The following is a 14,098-nucleotide window of genomic DNA, read 5'->3' as shown; positions in this document are numbered from 1 at the left end:
ATGACAGCATCTCGAGCAAAGGAAATTCATTAAATATGGCAGCAGTGCATGGCTTCGGATATTCCTATAGCTTTTTATCTCTTTGACTTAGGTTTTTCTTTTGTGAGGTAAATCCTCATGTGCAATATTTATTGGTAGTGGGGAGTCTGATATTCTCCTGATTTGTTCCTTCGGAGAGTGGCATCCCCCTCATTTTCTCCGAGTTTCCCCTTAATATTTAGTTCAACAGTTCGACATAAGGAGTCTCCTTAGTTCAACATCAACAAATTTCAGCTTTCGGCACACCACACAACCACAACCACACGTGTGTTTTGAGTGGAACTGTGTACACTGCATCTTTAGTCCTATTAAAATCCACGATAGTGAAAGGATGTCGACGGCTAGCAAGATTTTCGTGCCGAACAGGGCACTGGGCTTCGTCAGCAATCACATTCCACTGGAAACTCGTTACATCGAGCGCAGAAAAGAGAGCGTTATCGTAACTTGCGTCGGCCGGCATTTCCACACTTATGGGGCCTTCCACTTTACACTGCTCAACATCAGTGGCGAGCACAAGGAAGACATCACCGCGCTCGCTTGTGACAAATATCAAGTATTCTCTGCTGCAGGCAACGAGGTTTGCACTTATTTTTCTTGTTTTGTAGCATTTATTAAAGGACTTTGCAGATTTTAGCATGGCGAGGAGGCACCCATATCAAGCACAAATACCTGGGTCACAATCTTCCTGTGCACTTGCTGCTACCGTTTGGGGCTCACCTGGTCTCAGTTGACGAGGGCAGCTGCCTCAAAGTGTGGCACGTCGATGCTGAGGAGCTGTACACGGAAGTGCAGTTTGATCCAGCTTCTTTTGAAGTGTCGGCTTTAATGCATCCGTATACCTACACAAATAAGGTTTTGCTTGGAAGCCGTCAGGGCTCATTGCAGCTTTGGAACCTGCACAGTAGAAAGTATGATAATTATATTGCACCAACATTTTCTAAAATCTTTTGTAATCAAAATATATTTGGTTTTAGGCTCATTTTTGAGTTTTCTGGCTGGGGCTCTGGAGTATCAGTGATTGAACAAGCACCTGTACAAGATGTTGTGGCTATTGGACTTGTAGACGGAAGAATTATTGTTCACAATCTTAAGTTTGACCACACTGTTATAGATTTTGCTCAGGTTTGTCAAAAACTTGATCCAGGACCAAACGTGACTAATGTTTAACTTCCAGGATTGGGGACAGGTGACATCAATTTCGTTCAGGAAAGATGGTCCACCTTTAATGTGTTCCGGCACCAACGCAGGCCACATAATTGTTTGGGATTTGGAAAAGAAAGAAAACGTGGACCAGATTTGGAATGCCCATTACGGCCCTGTCACAGGTCTCAAGTGTCTTCCATCAGAACCCCTGCTGCTCTCCTCTTCTCCAGACAACTCGTTGAAGGTACCATAATGTGAAATAATTTTTAAAGACATTCACCTCTACTTCTATTTCAGATGTGGGTATTCGATATGGCAGATGGAGGTGGTCGACTCTTGAAAATTCGGGAGGGCCATTCTTTACCACCGACTTACATCTCTTTCCGTCAAAGAGACCAGATCTTTGTAGCTGGTGCGGATTCAACCCTTAAAGTATTCAGGTGCAGTATTATGATCCTGCTATCAAACTACCTAATGACTAAACAAAATATTATTGTGTTGCAGCACCGTCACAGAAACTAAAAACCACAGCTATGGCAGGGCTGTTCACAACAAAAAAGCTTTTAAACGGATGAAAAACAAACGTAGTCCAGATGCTCCTCTAGTGATGCCTCCAATAATGGAATTGGCGTACGAAACAACTAGAGAAAAAGATTGGGACAATATTTGTGCCTTGCACCGAGGACTGGCAGAAGTAACAACGTGGTCCAGCGACAAGGGATGCATGGGCGATCACAAACTCCTACATAGCAGGTAGGTTAAGCTATTATTAATTAAAATTAGCTATAGCTCTGTAGTGTCTAGAATAGAAGAATAAACTAACCTAGCATAGGGTGCTATTAAAAAATTTTAGTAATTCATTAAATAAAAATATTTCAGGTTTAAGGAGAATCCAGCATTTCATTCTGCAGTGGCGTCTAGCGTTTGTCTCACGCTATGTGGCAATTTTGTCCTCATAGGCTACAGCTCAGGACATGTGGACAGATTCAACGTTCAGTCAGGTGCTCACAGGTGCGAATACAAGTTGCCAAAGGGGAAACCTGCGCACAAGGGAGCCGTGCGAGGCATTGCCACTGAAGGACTGAACCAGACCGTCTTGACAGGAGGAGCGGACGCATATGTCCGCTTTTGGAACTTTTCTGAAGGAAAGACACTGGGCAAACTGCCACTGAAACAGGCTGTGGCATTTTTCTGCCAAAACAAGTAACTTTAACCAACAGATGTTTTCAGTCTGAACTAAGATTTTTCCTATTTTAGGAACAGCTCGCTCATTGGTGTTGCATTGGATGACAACGCTGTCTGCGTTTTGGACATGCACTCAAAAAATATCATTAGAAGACTTCCTAACCATCATTCTCGTTTGACCAGTATGGTTTTCAGCCAGGATGCCAGGTGGATTTTGACTTCCACAACTGATTGCAAGATTCGTACCTGGGATGTGCCATCAGCCAACTTGATCGACATTTTCCAGTGTGTATTTACCAGGGATTTTGACTCTTTTTAAAATTTAAAGCAATATCTCTTTTTATTATTTTCTCATAGAACCTAAATGAAATAAATATAACTTCGAATTCATCAGTAAACAAATATATATGGAAATTAATTGCAGTCAGGATGATTGAAGAGCTGAGATTGAAATTTTATTGGCTTACAAGAAAAGTATTGGACATACTTAGCTGTTATCTCCTTGGGAAGACTTTTTTTCTTATCAAATTAAAAAGATTATAGTTTATTTTAGAATATTTTGAAGCCCCTCATAATAATCATATAATAATAAATATTATCAGCTCTTGAGGTAAAAATCATTTGGCCTACTTGTTTATTTATCTTACATCTCTTTTTGCCAGTTCAGCCATGGCATTTAAACTGGTGCAGGGGAAAAACAAAATGAGCTTTAACCAGTTAATTTTCGTGCCTAAAATTATGTTTTTTCCAGGGTTCCGCTCCCTGTGACTCGGATGGCCCTGAACCCAACTGGCGAGATTTTGGCAACCGCACATGCCGACTCGCTGGGTGTCTACCTGTGGTTCAACAAGGCCATCCACATGCACGTGTCCCTGCGGCCTCTGCCATTGGACTTTGAACCTGAACTTTTGGAGCTACCAAGCCAGGGCTTCAACGAGGTTGAGATCCTGGACACTAATCTGGAGGAAATGGAGCTGTCAGAAGACATGTACCAGTCCCCTGAGCAGATCAGTGAGGAGCTGATCACCATGTCCACGCTGTCTACCGCCAGGTGGGTCAACGTGCTCGACCTGGACGTGATCAGGCGGCGCAACAAGCCGAAAGAGGCGCCCAAAGCGCCGATCGCGGCTCCGTTCTTCCTCCCCACCATCCCCTCCCTGGAATACAAGTTTGACCTGCGGCCCACCTTGGATGAGCAGCAGCAGGAGCCAGCCCTCAAAGCAGTCTCGGACCTGAGCCGACTGGCCAAGATGCTTAGCGAGGCGCAGAATGAAGAGTCTTTAGTCGCATTCTTGAAAACGTTGGGACCCTCAACGCTTGACTCAGAGGTCTTGAACTTGACAAGCTCGGGTGAGTCTGTCGAACCATTGAATAAATTCTTGGACCTTGTCCTGTTCGTGATGAATCGGAAGAAGGAGTTTGAACTGTCCCAAATGTACTTGGCACTAGTGCTTAAGCACCATGGTGATCAGTGCATTGTAGACACTGCGCTTGCTGCCAAGTTGGAGAGTGTGAAGGAAATCCAAAAAACTGAGTGGTCATCTCTGGAGAAGCACATTCTCTATTGCAAAAGTGTCGTTCACGCTCTGAAGAGGTTATAAAAGAAATAAATGTTTCGCAAGTTTTTAATAAGTTTTCTCGTTTTTTCTTTTCAAAAAACTCCCGATATTAGTATTTAATTTTTTTAGTTTATCATATAATGGCAAATAATTGAAACATTAGAATAATGGAACGAAGCTATATTAAATGAATGACATATTGCAAAATACGCTGGATAATCTTCGGTTTCGTTTGAAGCAGATTTAATGTCAGCACATACAATATCTCTGGATTAAATTAACATGGATTTAGTTATTCGTAATTAATAGGCAGCATATTATATGAATTTCTCCAGCTGGCGATTGCCATTATTTGGTGTTTGTTAAGATTGATATAACTTAAAATAATGCGACAGTAACAATGAAAAAGAAACCTGTCGTTTCCAGCAATGTATTTTCACTCTCTGCAGAGGATATTACGGATTGAATATTAGTGCTGAACAATATTTGCAAGCATTAAAACCACAGATTTAATTAGCAGCTGTGCAATAAATAAATATGACAAATTAGTTTTTATTTAATTTCTTAATTATGACAGTATAGTTGCTTCCTATGAGGGTTGTGCTATTTTAAATCGATCACTTCCCCCATATCCACCCCTGCGCTATTTTTTGCAACCATCATCTCCCCTCTTCCATCAGACTAGCAGCTCTCACTCAGCTCCACCCATTTTAAGAGCTTTGTTCTGAGTGTTTAAAAGGGAAAAGGTTGCGTGACAGGCGGGCGTGCGATTTTGGAGCTACGAAATACTGCCTTTATCTCCCCGATGTGTTGATTCTTGCTCTGACATTGATAACCTTCGGCTGGTAAGTGCTGTTTCCTTTTAAAATTACTCTTTCGTTTCAAGGCTATGTTTTACGCAAAGTGCCGCGCACTTCTCACGCGACTCGCATTGCAGGGGATCCCTCTGTAGGCCTACTATGGACCATAATCCGCACATCGATCTATTGAGGAATGCAGTTACTTTTGAACAAGCTGTGGACATGTTTCCAGAATAGAAGAGCCATTTTGATAGTAGCACTTGCAACATTTTTTGCCTGCTATGGCTTTTACAGGTAAGATAACTTTTTAAAAATATTTTAGAGCAAATTTACTGAATCAAAATTATAAAAATTAGTTGTTGAATAAATTCACGATTATATATACTTTAAGGTTTTGACTGAAATACTTAATGATTTTACCAGTAAATCATTTTTTTCTTTGAAATCTTAAGTAAGGAATATTTTTTATTGATACCAATACGTGGTTTTTGACATATTTTAGATTTTAGTATTTTAATACCGTTGTTCAGAATGGTAAATCTAATTGCTTTTATAAAATAGAATTTTTTTTTTGTAAATAACTGCACACTTAATTTAAAAAAAAATCACGGTGAAATAATTTTAGATATAAAATATACCAGGCAAGGAGAAAGGAAATCTTTTTGATATTAAAATAATTTGATAGGTGTATTGCATTAGATTTTTACACACGTTTAGTTCGTTGAAACACAATTATTCCCAATAAAAGTTTCTGAAAATGTTTCTTTATTAATTCATAAAATTGGCATTCTTATTCAGTTCCAACTTCTGTGCCAACTACAGTAATGGATTGGACGACGTGTCAAAGAGCACTGCTGATTACTATGCAGGAGAGACTACCGAGCAGTATTTTTCCCTTGGCCCTGAAAATGCTGCCCGCGTCAGGGTCAGCTACCCTGAGCCGGACACACTGTCGGTTAGCAATTCAACCGAAAATATTCATCAGACTGAACCAAAAAGTGGCCAAAAAGCGAAAAGGAGGCTTCCTCAGGCACTAATAATTGGCGTTAAAAAGTGTGGGACTAGGGCCTTGCTCGAGTTCATCAGGGTGCATCCTGATATAAGAGCAGCTGGTTCTGAAATCCATTTTTTTGACCGCTTCCACGACCGAGGCTTTGAGTGGTACAGGTAGGCTCTAAATATTTAATAGAGTTAATTTTATTAAAAGTCCTAAAAAAAATATTATTTGCAGACTCCAAATGCCTCCAACCTTTGAGGGTCAAGTAACTATGGAAAAGACCCCAAGTTATTTTGTTACCAGAGACGTTCCTAAGCGAGTTTTCCAAATGAATCCCGCAATAAAGATGTTGATTGTTGTCAGGGACCCAGTGGAGAGAGCCATTTCTGATTACACTCAAGCTTCAAGGTATTAGCCAGAAATGTCTAGTTGACTCCAAAAATTCACACATAGAATTTCCAGCAAAAAATTAGACATGAAGAACTTTGAGGACTTAGCCTTCATCAACGGCTCGAGTAAACTGGTAGACACAACGTGGGGTCCAGTTCGCATAGGAGTGTACATTAGACATCTGGAGAGGTGGCTCCGTCATTTCCCCCTGAGTCAATTCCTCTTCGTGTCTGGAGAACAGTTGATCACCAACCCTGCCGCTGAAATGGTGCGCGTTCAGAGATTCCTTGGAGTCAAGCAGTTTGTGTCACAGCAGCATTTTTATCTGAACACTACAAAAGGGTTTCCGTGCTTGTTAAAAGCGGCAGCCAGCCCTGGCCCACGCTGTCTGGGCAAGACTAAGGGCAGAAACCATCCCTTAATCAAGATGAGTGTTATTCAGCTGCTTCGGGAATTTTTCCGTCCTTTCAACGCTCGCCTCTACCAAGTGACGGGCATTAATTTTGGCTGGCCTTAAAACCAAAGAGCGTTTTTAAAGTAATAAGTGTATGATGTGACAATTTTCAGTGTTTGTTAACCAAAAGCTTCGTCTGACTGGAAGGTTTTTATATTATTTTTATGGGGATTCTGGAGGATAAAGAATCTTGTGCCAAAAATGTGACTATATACACACACAAAACTTGCATTCAATCATCGATGAGCTATAGTTGCCAAAATAAATACGGCTTATTAAAAAATATTTGAAAATCTAAGACAAGGGATCATGTTAGGTGGTACCATTTTGCATACCTATTATTTTCTATACAAAATATTCCTCTGTGCATACAAAATAAGCAAGTCATTGCTGTGTCATGTGCCAAACAGAAGCTTTGTAAATATATAGTTGTTTTAAAGATAACTTTTTGTGCCAAGCGGGCTCTCATTTAGGATTTGTGCAGAGACATTTAAATTATTCGAAGCTCCAAGTTCTTGTTAAAAAAATTTAATCAAGACTGCGGTATTACTCCATGGCACAAAGAGCAAAAGTAAGTTTCCTGATCTCAATGAGGCGTGAGGCCTCTCAAAAATAGCAATAAGAAAATTTGTCAGCGTTTGTTCTTTTTTAAGTTTTTGGTGTTATTAACTAATGACGCATTTATTTATTCTGCGTACCTCAATTAGAGTGCACAATTCTACTAGTGGATTTAAGTGACCTGAACGACAATTACACGCTATATACATAATTAATGTGTTAACAATTACCCCTGCCTTATTTTTATCATCTCATTAACCTTAACCTTGTGATTTATTTATAGCAACAATTTTATTTTGTTACTTATTTTGCGTTTAGTTTGCCAGTGAATAAAAATGTTCGCAGTTAATAAATTGTTTCATTCGAATTTCACCCTTAATGAGACGTGGAAGCCACTTCTTTAAGCGAAGGAGAGCTTAATTTAGCAAAATCAAAATGCTGACAGATGGATTATGCTTATTAAGCCACTTCTCGTTTTCCAGGAAATAATCTTCTATGGTGCTGGTGTATTAACCTCAACATTATTTGCTCAGCATGATAGAAACATTTTTTTTTATTTTGAAGCAAAATTCGATTTATTGCTCATTTTAATATAAAAAAAATCAGAAAAGGATTCATATACAGTTAAAACTCAGCAGTGTAATGCTTATCGCAAGACATTGTAAGCTTAAGCCTTAGCTGAAAGTAAATCACAAGATGAAATATTACAGTAGAAAATGTGCAAGCAGCTTAAAATTTAATGGAAGGGAACAAATTAAAACTGGGTTTTCTATTAAAATGATCGTTGATGCAACACCTTCCACTCAGTATAGCTCCAAAATGGATAAGTAATACAAATCGCCAATTTGCCTCCATTACGTTAAGATTCAAGAAATATCTTTGGTGCAACAAATTTGGCTGGTCTTGTATAAGATTACATATTCAATATAAAAAATAGCACACCACCGACAAGCCAAGAAAAGAAACAGTTTACACAACAGACTCACAGATCGCGAGATCTCACGCACCTAGCCTGAACCCACCAGGCTCAGCGCTAGGCGCCTCACATCCACTATGTGTACACAGAGCAGTGAGTGGATCGTATAACATCTAACCATAGCTTCATTGTTAAGTTCATTAGTTCTATGATCTATTAATTGATATTTGAAACGCAAAGATACCAAGCTCTCTTTCACGAAGGACATTGCCATCTTAGAAAAAGTACGCTCGCTTCATTCAAATAAATTCGGTTGAATATCAACTGTTCCTCTCTCCCTAACTACACAATCAAACAAGATTTTTTTGTTTATGCGATGAGTTGGAATAATAACCTACTGATTTATGACGCATTTGAAAAGTTATATGCGATATTAGTCACTATATTGAGAAATACAGACGGTGCGGTAAATATTTTAAAAAATGAATTCTGGCCCAGCCATGTCGATAGCCCAACGGAATTTGTCACGCTGCGTCTTGTTATATACCTTCTCGATCGGCACGTTGTTTTTCTTGCACCTGAGAGAAGATTAACGTTCAAAAATCCGCTCAAATGCAGATTCAAGTAGCACTTACCAAGCAACAGAAATACGAGGATCCAAATAATTGAGCTTTGAGGTGCCCAAAGCGATTTCCTTGTTTTCCTCACGGTCAGTAGCTTGCAGCTCTAGCTTTTCCAGCTGCTGCTGTTGTCGTTCAAAGGCTTTCTTCTTTTTATCCAAGTTACTGAAATTGGTAGCGTAAAATTGGTACAACCACAGGAAAGCAACAAGGGAATCTTACATTTTATCCTTCTCAGACTTGCTGCGCTTGTATTCCTTCTTGGCGTCCCTGAGAGCTTCCTCAGCATCCTCAACGGCCTGTTTCTTAGCGTCTATTTTCGCCTTTAGGTTTTCCATGGATTTGGCGTGCGTTTTTGGAACAGAGCGCTGATGGTTGCAGAGTATAGCCACAGCACGGTTAGCACGGTTGTACGATAGCATCTGGTAAGCAAAACACATATCGTTGTAATTAAGGATCTTAGCACCAAACAATGTATTGAAACTAGTCTAGATCTGGTCAGAGAATTGAAAGTGTAATATCAGAGATAATTATTTTTACCATTTCCGGAACGTTTGCGCCCTCAACAGTCAACTCTTCCAGTTGCCTCTGGAGGGTTATTGAAGCGTTGTAAGTACGGAACACCTTGGCAGTCAGGCCATCCATCAGGTCATTTAGATGCTTGTTCAATATAGAAGTCTGAAGAAATACAAGTCGTGATTATAAAGCTAAACTCACGCCACGATGACTTACATTGAGACGGTCGAATAAATCATCGCCTTCATTCTTATTCTCCATGAATAGCTGCAAATTTTTGAACACCCTTTTTTCAACTGGCACCTCATTGTAATAACGGATAGAGTCCTTGCCGAGAAAATCAAACACCACAACGAAAGGCTTGCCTGGAAAGATTCAGTCATGAAAATCAATTGAAAGGTATTTAGAAGCACAACTTTGAGCATGGCAAGCTATAAAGATTATCAAGAATAATAATACAGTTAAGGTTCAAATTATAATAGAAATTAAGTTGCGCAAAAAATTCTCACATAAATCAAGAATATTAGACGATTCCCTTGTTCATGTTTATTAATGAAACTTGAAACAAACTAAATTACCATCTTTCTCCTCGTGCAGCTGGATATGTTCAACTCTGAGTGAGCAGCAGCCAACAGTGTCTGCCTGATCTTCGTCTTTTTCATTACCAGCTCTCAAAGCAAGCCTATCGATGAAGTAAAGCGCGACTGAGCGTTGCCGAATGCGCATCTCCTTGTGCTTCCAATCCTGGCGATATTCCTCGCGGATCTTGTCAATTCGGCGGTGCAGCTTGCGGGCCGTCTCATACTTTTGCATGTCCTTCTCGCCCTTCAACTTGGATGATGGGTTCAGCATCACATATTTACCCTGGCCTTGGACATTCTCAGTCCACGAACACAGCCAGGTCACAGTGTTGTCGTGGCGAACCTGAGATAGATGGTAAGTTATCGTATATCATTCACATTTGTGTTTCAGATAACATACCTCCTTCCAGCGGTGGCCTGGAGGCGGAACAGGCTTTGGAGCATCTTTGGAACAGTTGATTATCACATCCTCAGGCATAATTCTGGCCTTGAGTTTTCCCATTTTAGGATGTTCACCACGGCCTCTGAACAAACCCGGCGGTTCTATCTTGTAGTTACCAATCTTTTCCTTGTGACCATCTATGACGCATGTGCCATACTCCGCCTGAATTTGTTCATTTTCTTGCTTAATTTTCTGTAAAAGGAAAATCGTTTTAAATCAAGACTCAGTGTTCAGAATTGGCAAATGTCTTAAGACAATGGATAGCAATAATAGCAGTGTTTCAAAGAGTTACGTTTTATAATTCACATCCAGCATTCATCTTCCGAAATGACCTACCAGTTTTTCCTCTTTTGACATGGCCTTTCTCTCCTCAGATTTCTGTTGGAAGTAGGCGTGCATGGGCTTGAAATCGCACAATGAAAGGTCAGTGATCAGTTCCTTTTCCTTAGGAGTCATCTGCTTGCGCCAGTCCTTGAAGAAGTTCTCATTGAAAGTCTTCTTAGTGGTGAACTCGTGCTCAAGCATCTTGGCGTAGAAGCCAGCAACTTCTTCAGCAGGTTCTGACAGTCTCACTTGCTTGCCGTTATAGTAGAACTTGACGCCATCTGGCAGAGGCTCATACGCTGGTGCAAACACTGGTCCTTTGTGCTCCAGATAATTCCACTTGGTGCCATCACTAGGTTTGTCTTCCTCCCACCTAGAAGCATTTAAGTCAAATCCTGAATTAAATGGAAATAAACCAGCAAATACCATGACTTGGACTTAAAACATGATTGACGTTTTATCAGTCTTTGCACATTTAACTGCAGTATATTGGATTTCAAGTGATTTATTATTACTCTTAAAGCTAGCACAGCCATCATTTTGACACCGTTCTGCAGTCACGTTTTAATACTCAAAGAGAAACAGCTGTGACTCGGCCCCCTAGCGGCGCCATGCCAAAGCAGAATCATAGGAGGAGGTAGCATTCAAAACTTACCACTTCCACACGGTACCTTCCTCCTCCTCCTTTTTCTTGCCTCTCTTGGTCGGACTTTCCTGTTTCTTATCCTCAACCTTAGTCTTCTTTTTCGCTTTCTTGGCCTGAAAATAGTAAAATCTATCTTCTGTATTCCAGAAGAGGAAACATTAGCTTACTGGTTTAAAGTCTTCCTCCTCTTCACTCTCTTCCTTAATGCGTTTTTTATTTTCTTTTTCCTTCTTTGGCTTTTTGCGCTGCATCAGAGGAATGTCTTCCTCCGATTCATCACCAGCGATTTCAGCTTTTCGTTTCTTCTGGCTGGCACGCTCCATCTGAGAATTAAATACAACATAATTATGTGTGCGTTTTATATGCTTTCCTGCCATGATAACGTAGAACAGGTTTTCTCCAAGAAAGTGAGTTAAATCACTTTGTTGAATGCGTGTTCAAGTAATCTTAAGGTTCTCTATGCTACCATTAACTTTAAATTTATCATTTTAAATCCTACCGCTTCCCAATCCTTTTGTTTGTGCAGCTTTAATTACAAAAAAAATAATTAAGACTTGAAAATTTATTGAAAACCTCAGCTTATCAATAAGGAAAATTGACTTTTCCTTGGGTAAAATCAACTTACAAGAGGTTTATCCTCATCTTCGCTCTCCATTTCCTGTTTTACAGGCTTAACAGGTTTCTTTGGCGTGTCTTCAAAGGGATCGTTAAACACTGCAGGTTCCGGGACCTCCTCCTTGATTTTAACCTTTTCAGTGTGCTAAAAACTCATACATTATATTATGCCAACAAACGGGCCACTCAACAAACCTTAGGCTCCTTTTCATGATCCTTATTTTTCTTTTCAGAACTGTGCTTGTCCTTGCTACGCTCCTTGTGCTCCCTATCTTTCTCCTTGCTACTCCTCTCCTTGTCCTTGCTATAAGGAAGAGTTAGAGCATAATGCTTTAAGCTTTAATAATATGGGTCCTACCTGCTGCTCTTGTGTTCTTTGCTAGACGAGCTGCTCTTGTGCTCATGCTTGCTCTTATCCCGGTCCTTCCCATCATGATGCTTGCTCTTGTCAGAGCGCTCCTTGTCTTTGTCCCTGTGCTTGTCAGAGGAGGAAGACGAGTGCTTTTCCTTATCTTTTGAGCGCTCCTTATCCTTTTCAGAGCGTTCCTTGTCCCTGTGCTTATCCTTTGAACTGCTGCTGCTGTGGTGTTTGTCCTTAAGGAAAATGTCAATTATAAATACAAAAAAGCAATTCATTTAATTGATATTGAGAAACTTGTTAGCTATTTTTGATCAGGGAGTCACTCTTGTTCTTAAAATTGTTCTCCCTGTTGTTCAATAAATCCTCAAGTGACATCAGAGTGGTATTTAAAATGTATTTTAAAAACATTTAATCATACTTTGCTACTACTGCTACTGCTGCTGGAATGTTTGCTTCTATCCCGGTCCTTTTCTCTGTGCTTATCTTTATGCTTGTCGCTGCGGTGCTTGTCCTTGTCCCGGTGTTCAGACTTGTGACTACGTTCCTTTTCGCCCCCGTGGCCGTTGGTCATGCCATTCATCCCACCTGAGCCTAGATTTTGATTTTTTTTAATGATTCAAGATATTATAAACTATAAATATTTGCAAAAAGCATTTTCCCAATTACGTGGAAACTGGAGAATAAGAATCTCTGTTGATACCTAATCTAATAAAAAGCGAATTCTGAATACTTTTGGGTAATATTAAGTTATTGCAAATAAGCTCAACACGTGGTAGCCAACATGTTTGTACAACGCAAGTTGATGGGAGATCACTAGTGCTATTTAGAAAATGAATAAATATTGACCTCATTTTAGCCAGTTCAAATAGGTTATTTCTTCTGATTTGCGTTAACCCCGCACAAAATGTGTAAATTAAAAATGAAGCTTTAAAATAGTCAATATAATATGTAGTTGTTATCTCTTTTGCTGATAGCTTTTAATGAAATAACAAGACTATAATATTATAAATTAAATTCTAAAATTAAAATTGCACAGGAATTTGGCAAATATTTCATTTTTAATTACGAAGCTTGATTTTCCAGTAGAGTTGTAAATAGCTAAATTAATCATTAAGAGCTATTACATAATTCTAGATTCAAGTTGCTGTTCATATTAGACCATTAAATTAAAAAAACAATAATTTTAATTTGAAAATTTTGATGCTAAAATGCCCAAAATGCATCCAGTTGCGCGAAAATGTGTTAAGATTTATGTGCGTCCATGAAGCTGGAGCATGTGTGCCAGGCACTTGATTTTCTCTCCTACTCACCATTGGTTGGGGCCTCCTCAGATGATGAAAAGTGCTCTCTTTTCACCTACAAAATAAAAGACACGCAAGTTAGAATTGCGCCGATTCGGATGTTATTTTCAAGAAAATTCAACTGCTTTCGTTTGCAAATCATTCATTTTGACAGCATCGGCCCAAATGCGGAGTACAGAGTCATTGAAAGTGTGCATATTGGCACAACGCTATGCAGGGACTTAGTTTCTGACGCCATTTTAGGACTTTGAAATTTTCACGCCAACCAAGCGAATATTGCAAGTCCCGTTTTCAAGAGACTGCAGCCTCTTGGGCACGGTTTGGTACGCAAAAAAGCACGTAGAAAAACACGCGAGTCGAAAATTAGAACCTACCTGGGGTGGAGAAGCCCCATCGAGGCCCGAGTCCGAGTTTTCCATCGAAAATTGAGGCGCTATCAGAGTCAGAGTAACAACCAACACAACGTACAAGCCGTTGAGAGAAGGCAGGGAGCGATGGCACTTGCTCGTTCCACAAACCAAGTGCGGGAAACGGATAAACGCGCATGCGCCGCTCTCTGCTTTAGCTTGCCTGGCTGCATGGGCCTTGCTTCTGACGTCACAAGTTGAACTACCTTTTTCAATGGCATGAGCACGAGCAGAATGATCTTGG

At 40.0% G+C, this 14,098-nt stretch overlaps 3 protein-coding genes across 8 annotated transcripts; 2 read left to right on the top strand and 1 right to left on the bottom strand.

Moving 5' to 3' along the window:
• Positions 1 to 244: 244 nt before the first annotated feature.
• Positions 245 to 3,999, top strand: LOC135939011 (WD repeat-containing protein 36). Its single transcript, XM_065483122.1, has 9 exons — positions 245 to 616; positions 667 to 947; positions 1,014 to 1,161; positions 1,214 to 1,426; positions 1,480 to 1,622; positions 1,687 to 1,935; positions 2,062 to 2,385; positions 2,440 to 2,652; positions 3,119 to 3,999. Exons 1-9 carry the CDS (start codon positions 371 to 373, stop codon positions 3,966 to 3,968), a joined length of 2,667 nt encoding a protein of 888 aa, XP_065339194.1. The 5' UTR covers positions 245 to 370; the 3' UTR covers positions 3,969 to 3,999.
• A 562-nt stretch (positions 4,000 to 4,561) lies between these two features.
• On the top strand, positions 4,562 to 7,478 carry LOC135941033 (heparan sulfate glucosamine 3-O-sulfotransferase 3B1-like). Of its 3 annotated transcripts, none has more exons than XM_065486251.1 (5): positions 4,562 to 4,771; positions 4,864 to 5,020; positions 5,549 to 5,893; positions 5,958 to 6,131; positions 6,186 to 7,478. In XM_065486251.1, exons 2-5 carry the CDS (start codon positions 4,920 to 4,922, stop codon positions 6,628 to 6,630), a joined length of 1,065 nt encoding a protein of 354 aa, XP_065342323.1. In that variant the 5' UTR covers positions 4,562 to 4,771; positions 4,864 to 4,919; the 3' UTR covers positions 6,631 to 7,478. The 3 variants fall into 3 exon arrangements, with proteins under 3 accessions (XP_065342323.1, XP_065342322.1, XP_065342321.1); XM_065486250.1 differs by having other exon boundaries at positions 4,571 to 4,771; positions 4,831 to 5,020; positions 5,525 to 5,893; XM_065486249.1 differs by having other exon boundaries at positions 4,578 to 4,771; positions 5,525 to 5,893.
• A 193-nt stretch (positions 7,479 to 7,671) lies between these two features.
• Positions 7,672 to 13,974, bottom strand: Top1 (topoisomerase 1). Of its 4 annotated transcripts, none has more exons than XM_065486239.1 (17): positions 13,822 to 13,974; positions 13,457 to 13,502; positions 12,565 to 12,737; positions 12,144 to 12,379; positions 11,981 to 12,089; positions 11,796 to 11,930; positions 11,670 to 11,696; positions 11,338 to 11,493; positions 11,180 to 11,283; positions 10,537 to 10,897; positions 10,159 to 10,392; positions 9,756 to 10,101; positions 9,394 to 9,542; positions 9,202 to 9,339; positions 8,884 to 9,083; positions 8,677 to 8,826; positions 7,672 to 8,619 (listed from the first exon to the last, which is right to left on the bottom strand). In XM_065486239.1, exons 1-17 carry the CDS (start codon positions 13,864 to 13,866, stop codon positions 8,517 to 8,519), a joined length of 2,712 nt encoding a protein of 903 aa, XP_065342311.1. In that variant the 5' UTR covers positions 13,867 to 13,974; the 3' UTR covers positions 7,672 to 8,516. The 4 variants fall into 4 exon arrangements, with proteins under 4 accessions (XP_065342311.1, XP_065342312.1, XP_065342313.1 ...); XM_065486240.1 differs by having other exon boundaries at positions 12,565 to 12,731; XM_065486241.1 differs by lacking the exon at positions 11,670 to 11,696.
• Positions 13,975 to 14,098: the final 124 nt, after the last annotated feature.

Source organism: Cloeon dipterum, chromosome 3 (genome assembly GCF_949628265.1).
Source record: "Cloeon dipterum chromosome 3, ieCloDipt1.1, whole genome shotgun sequence".
NCBI lineage: Eukaryota > Metazoa > Arthropoda > Insecta > Ephemeroptera > Baetidae > Cloeon > Cloeon dipterum.
This window is presented reverse-complemented; position numbering and strand designations above follow the sequence as displayed.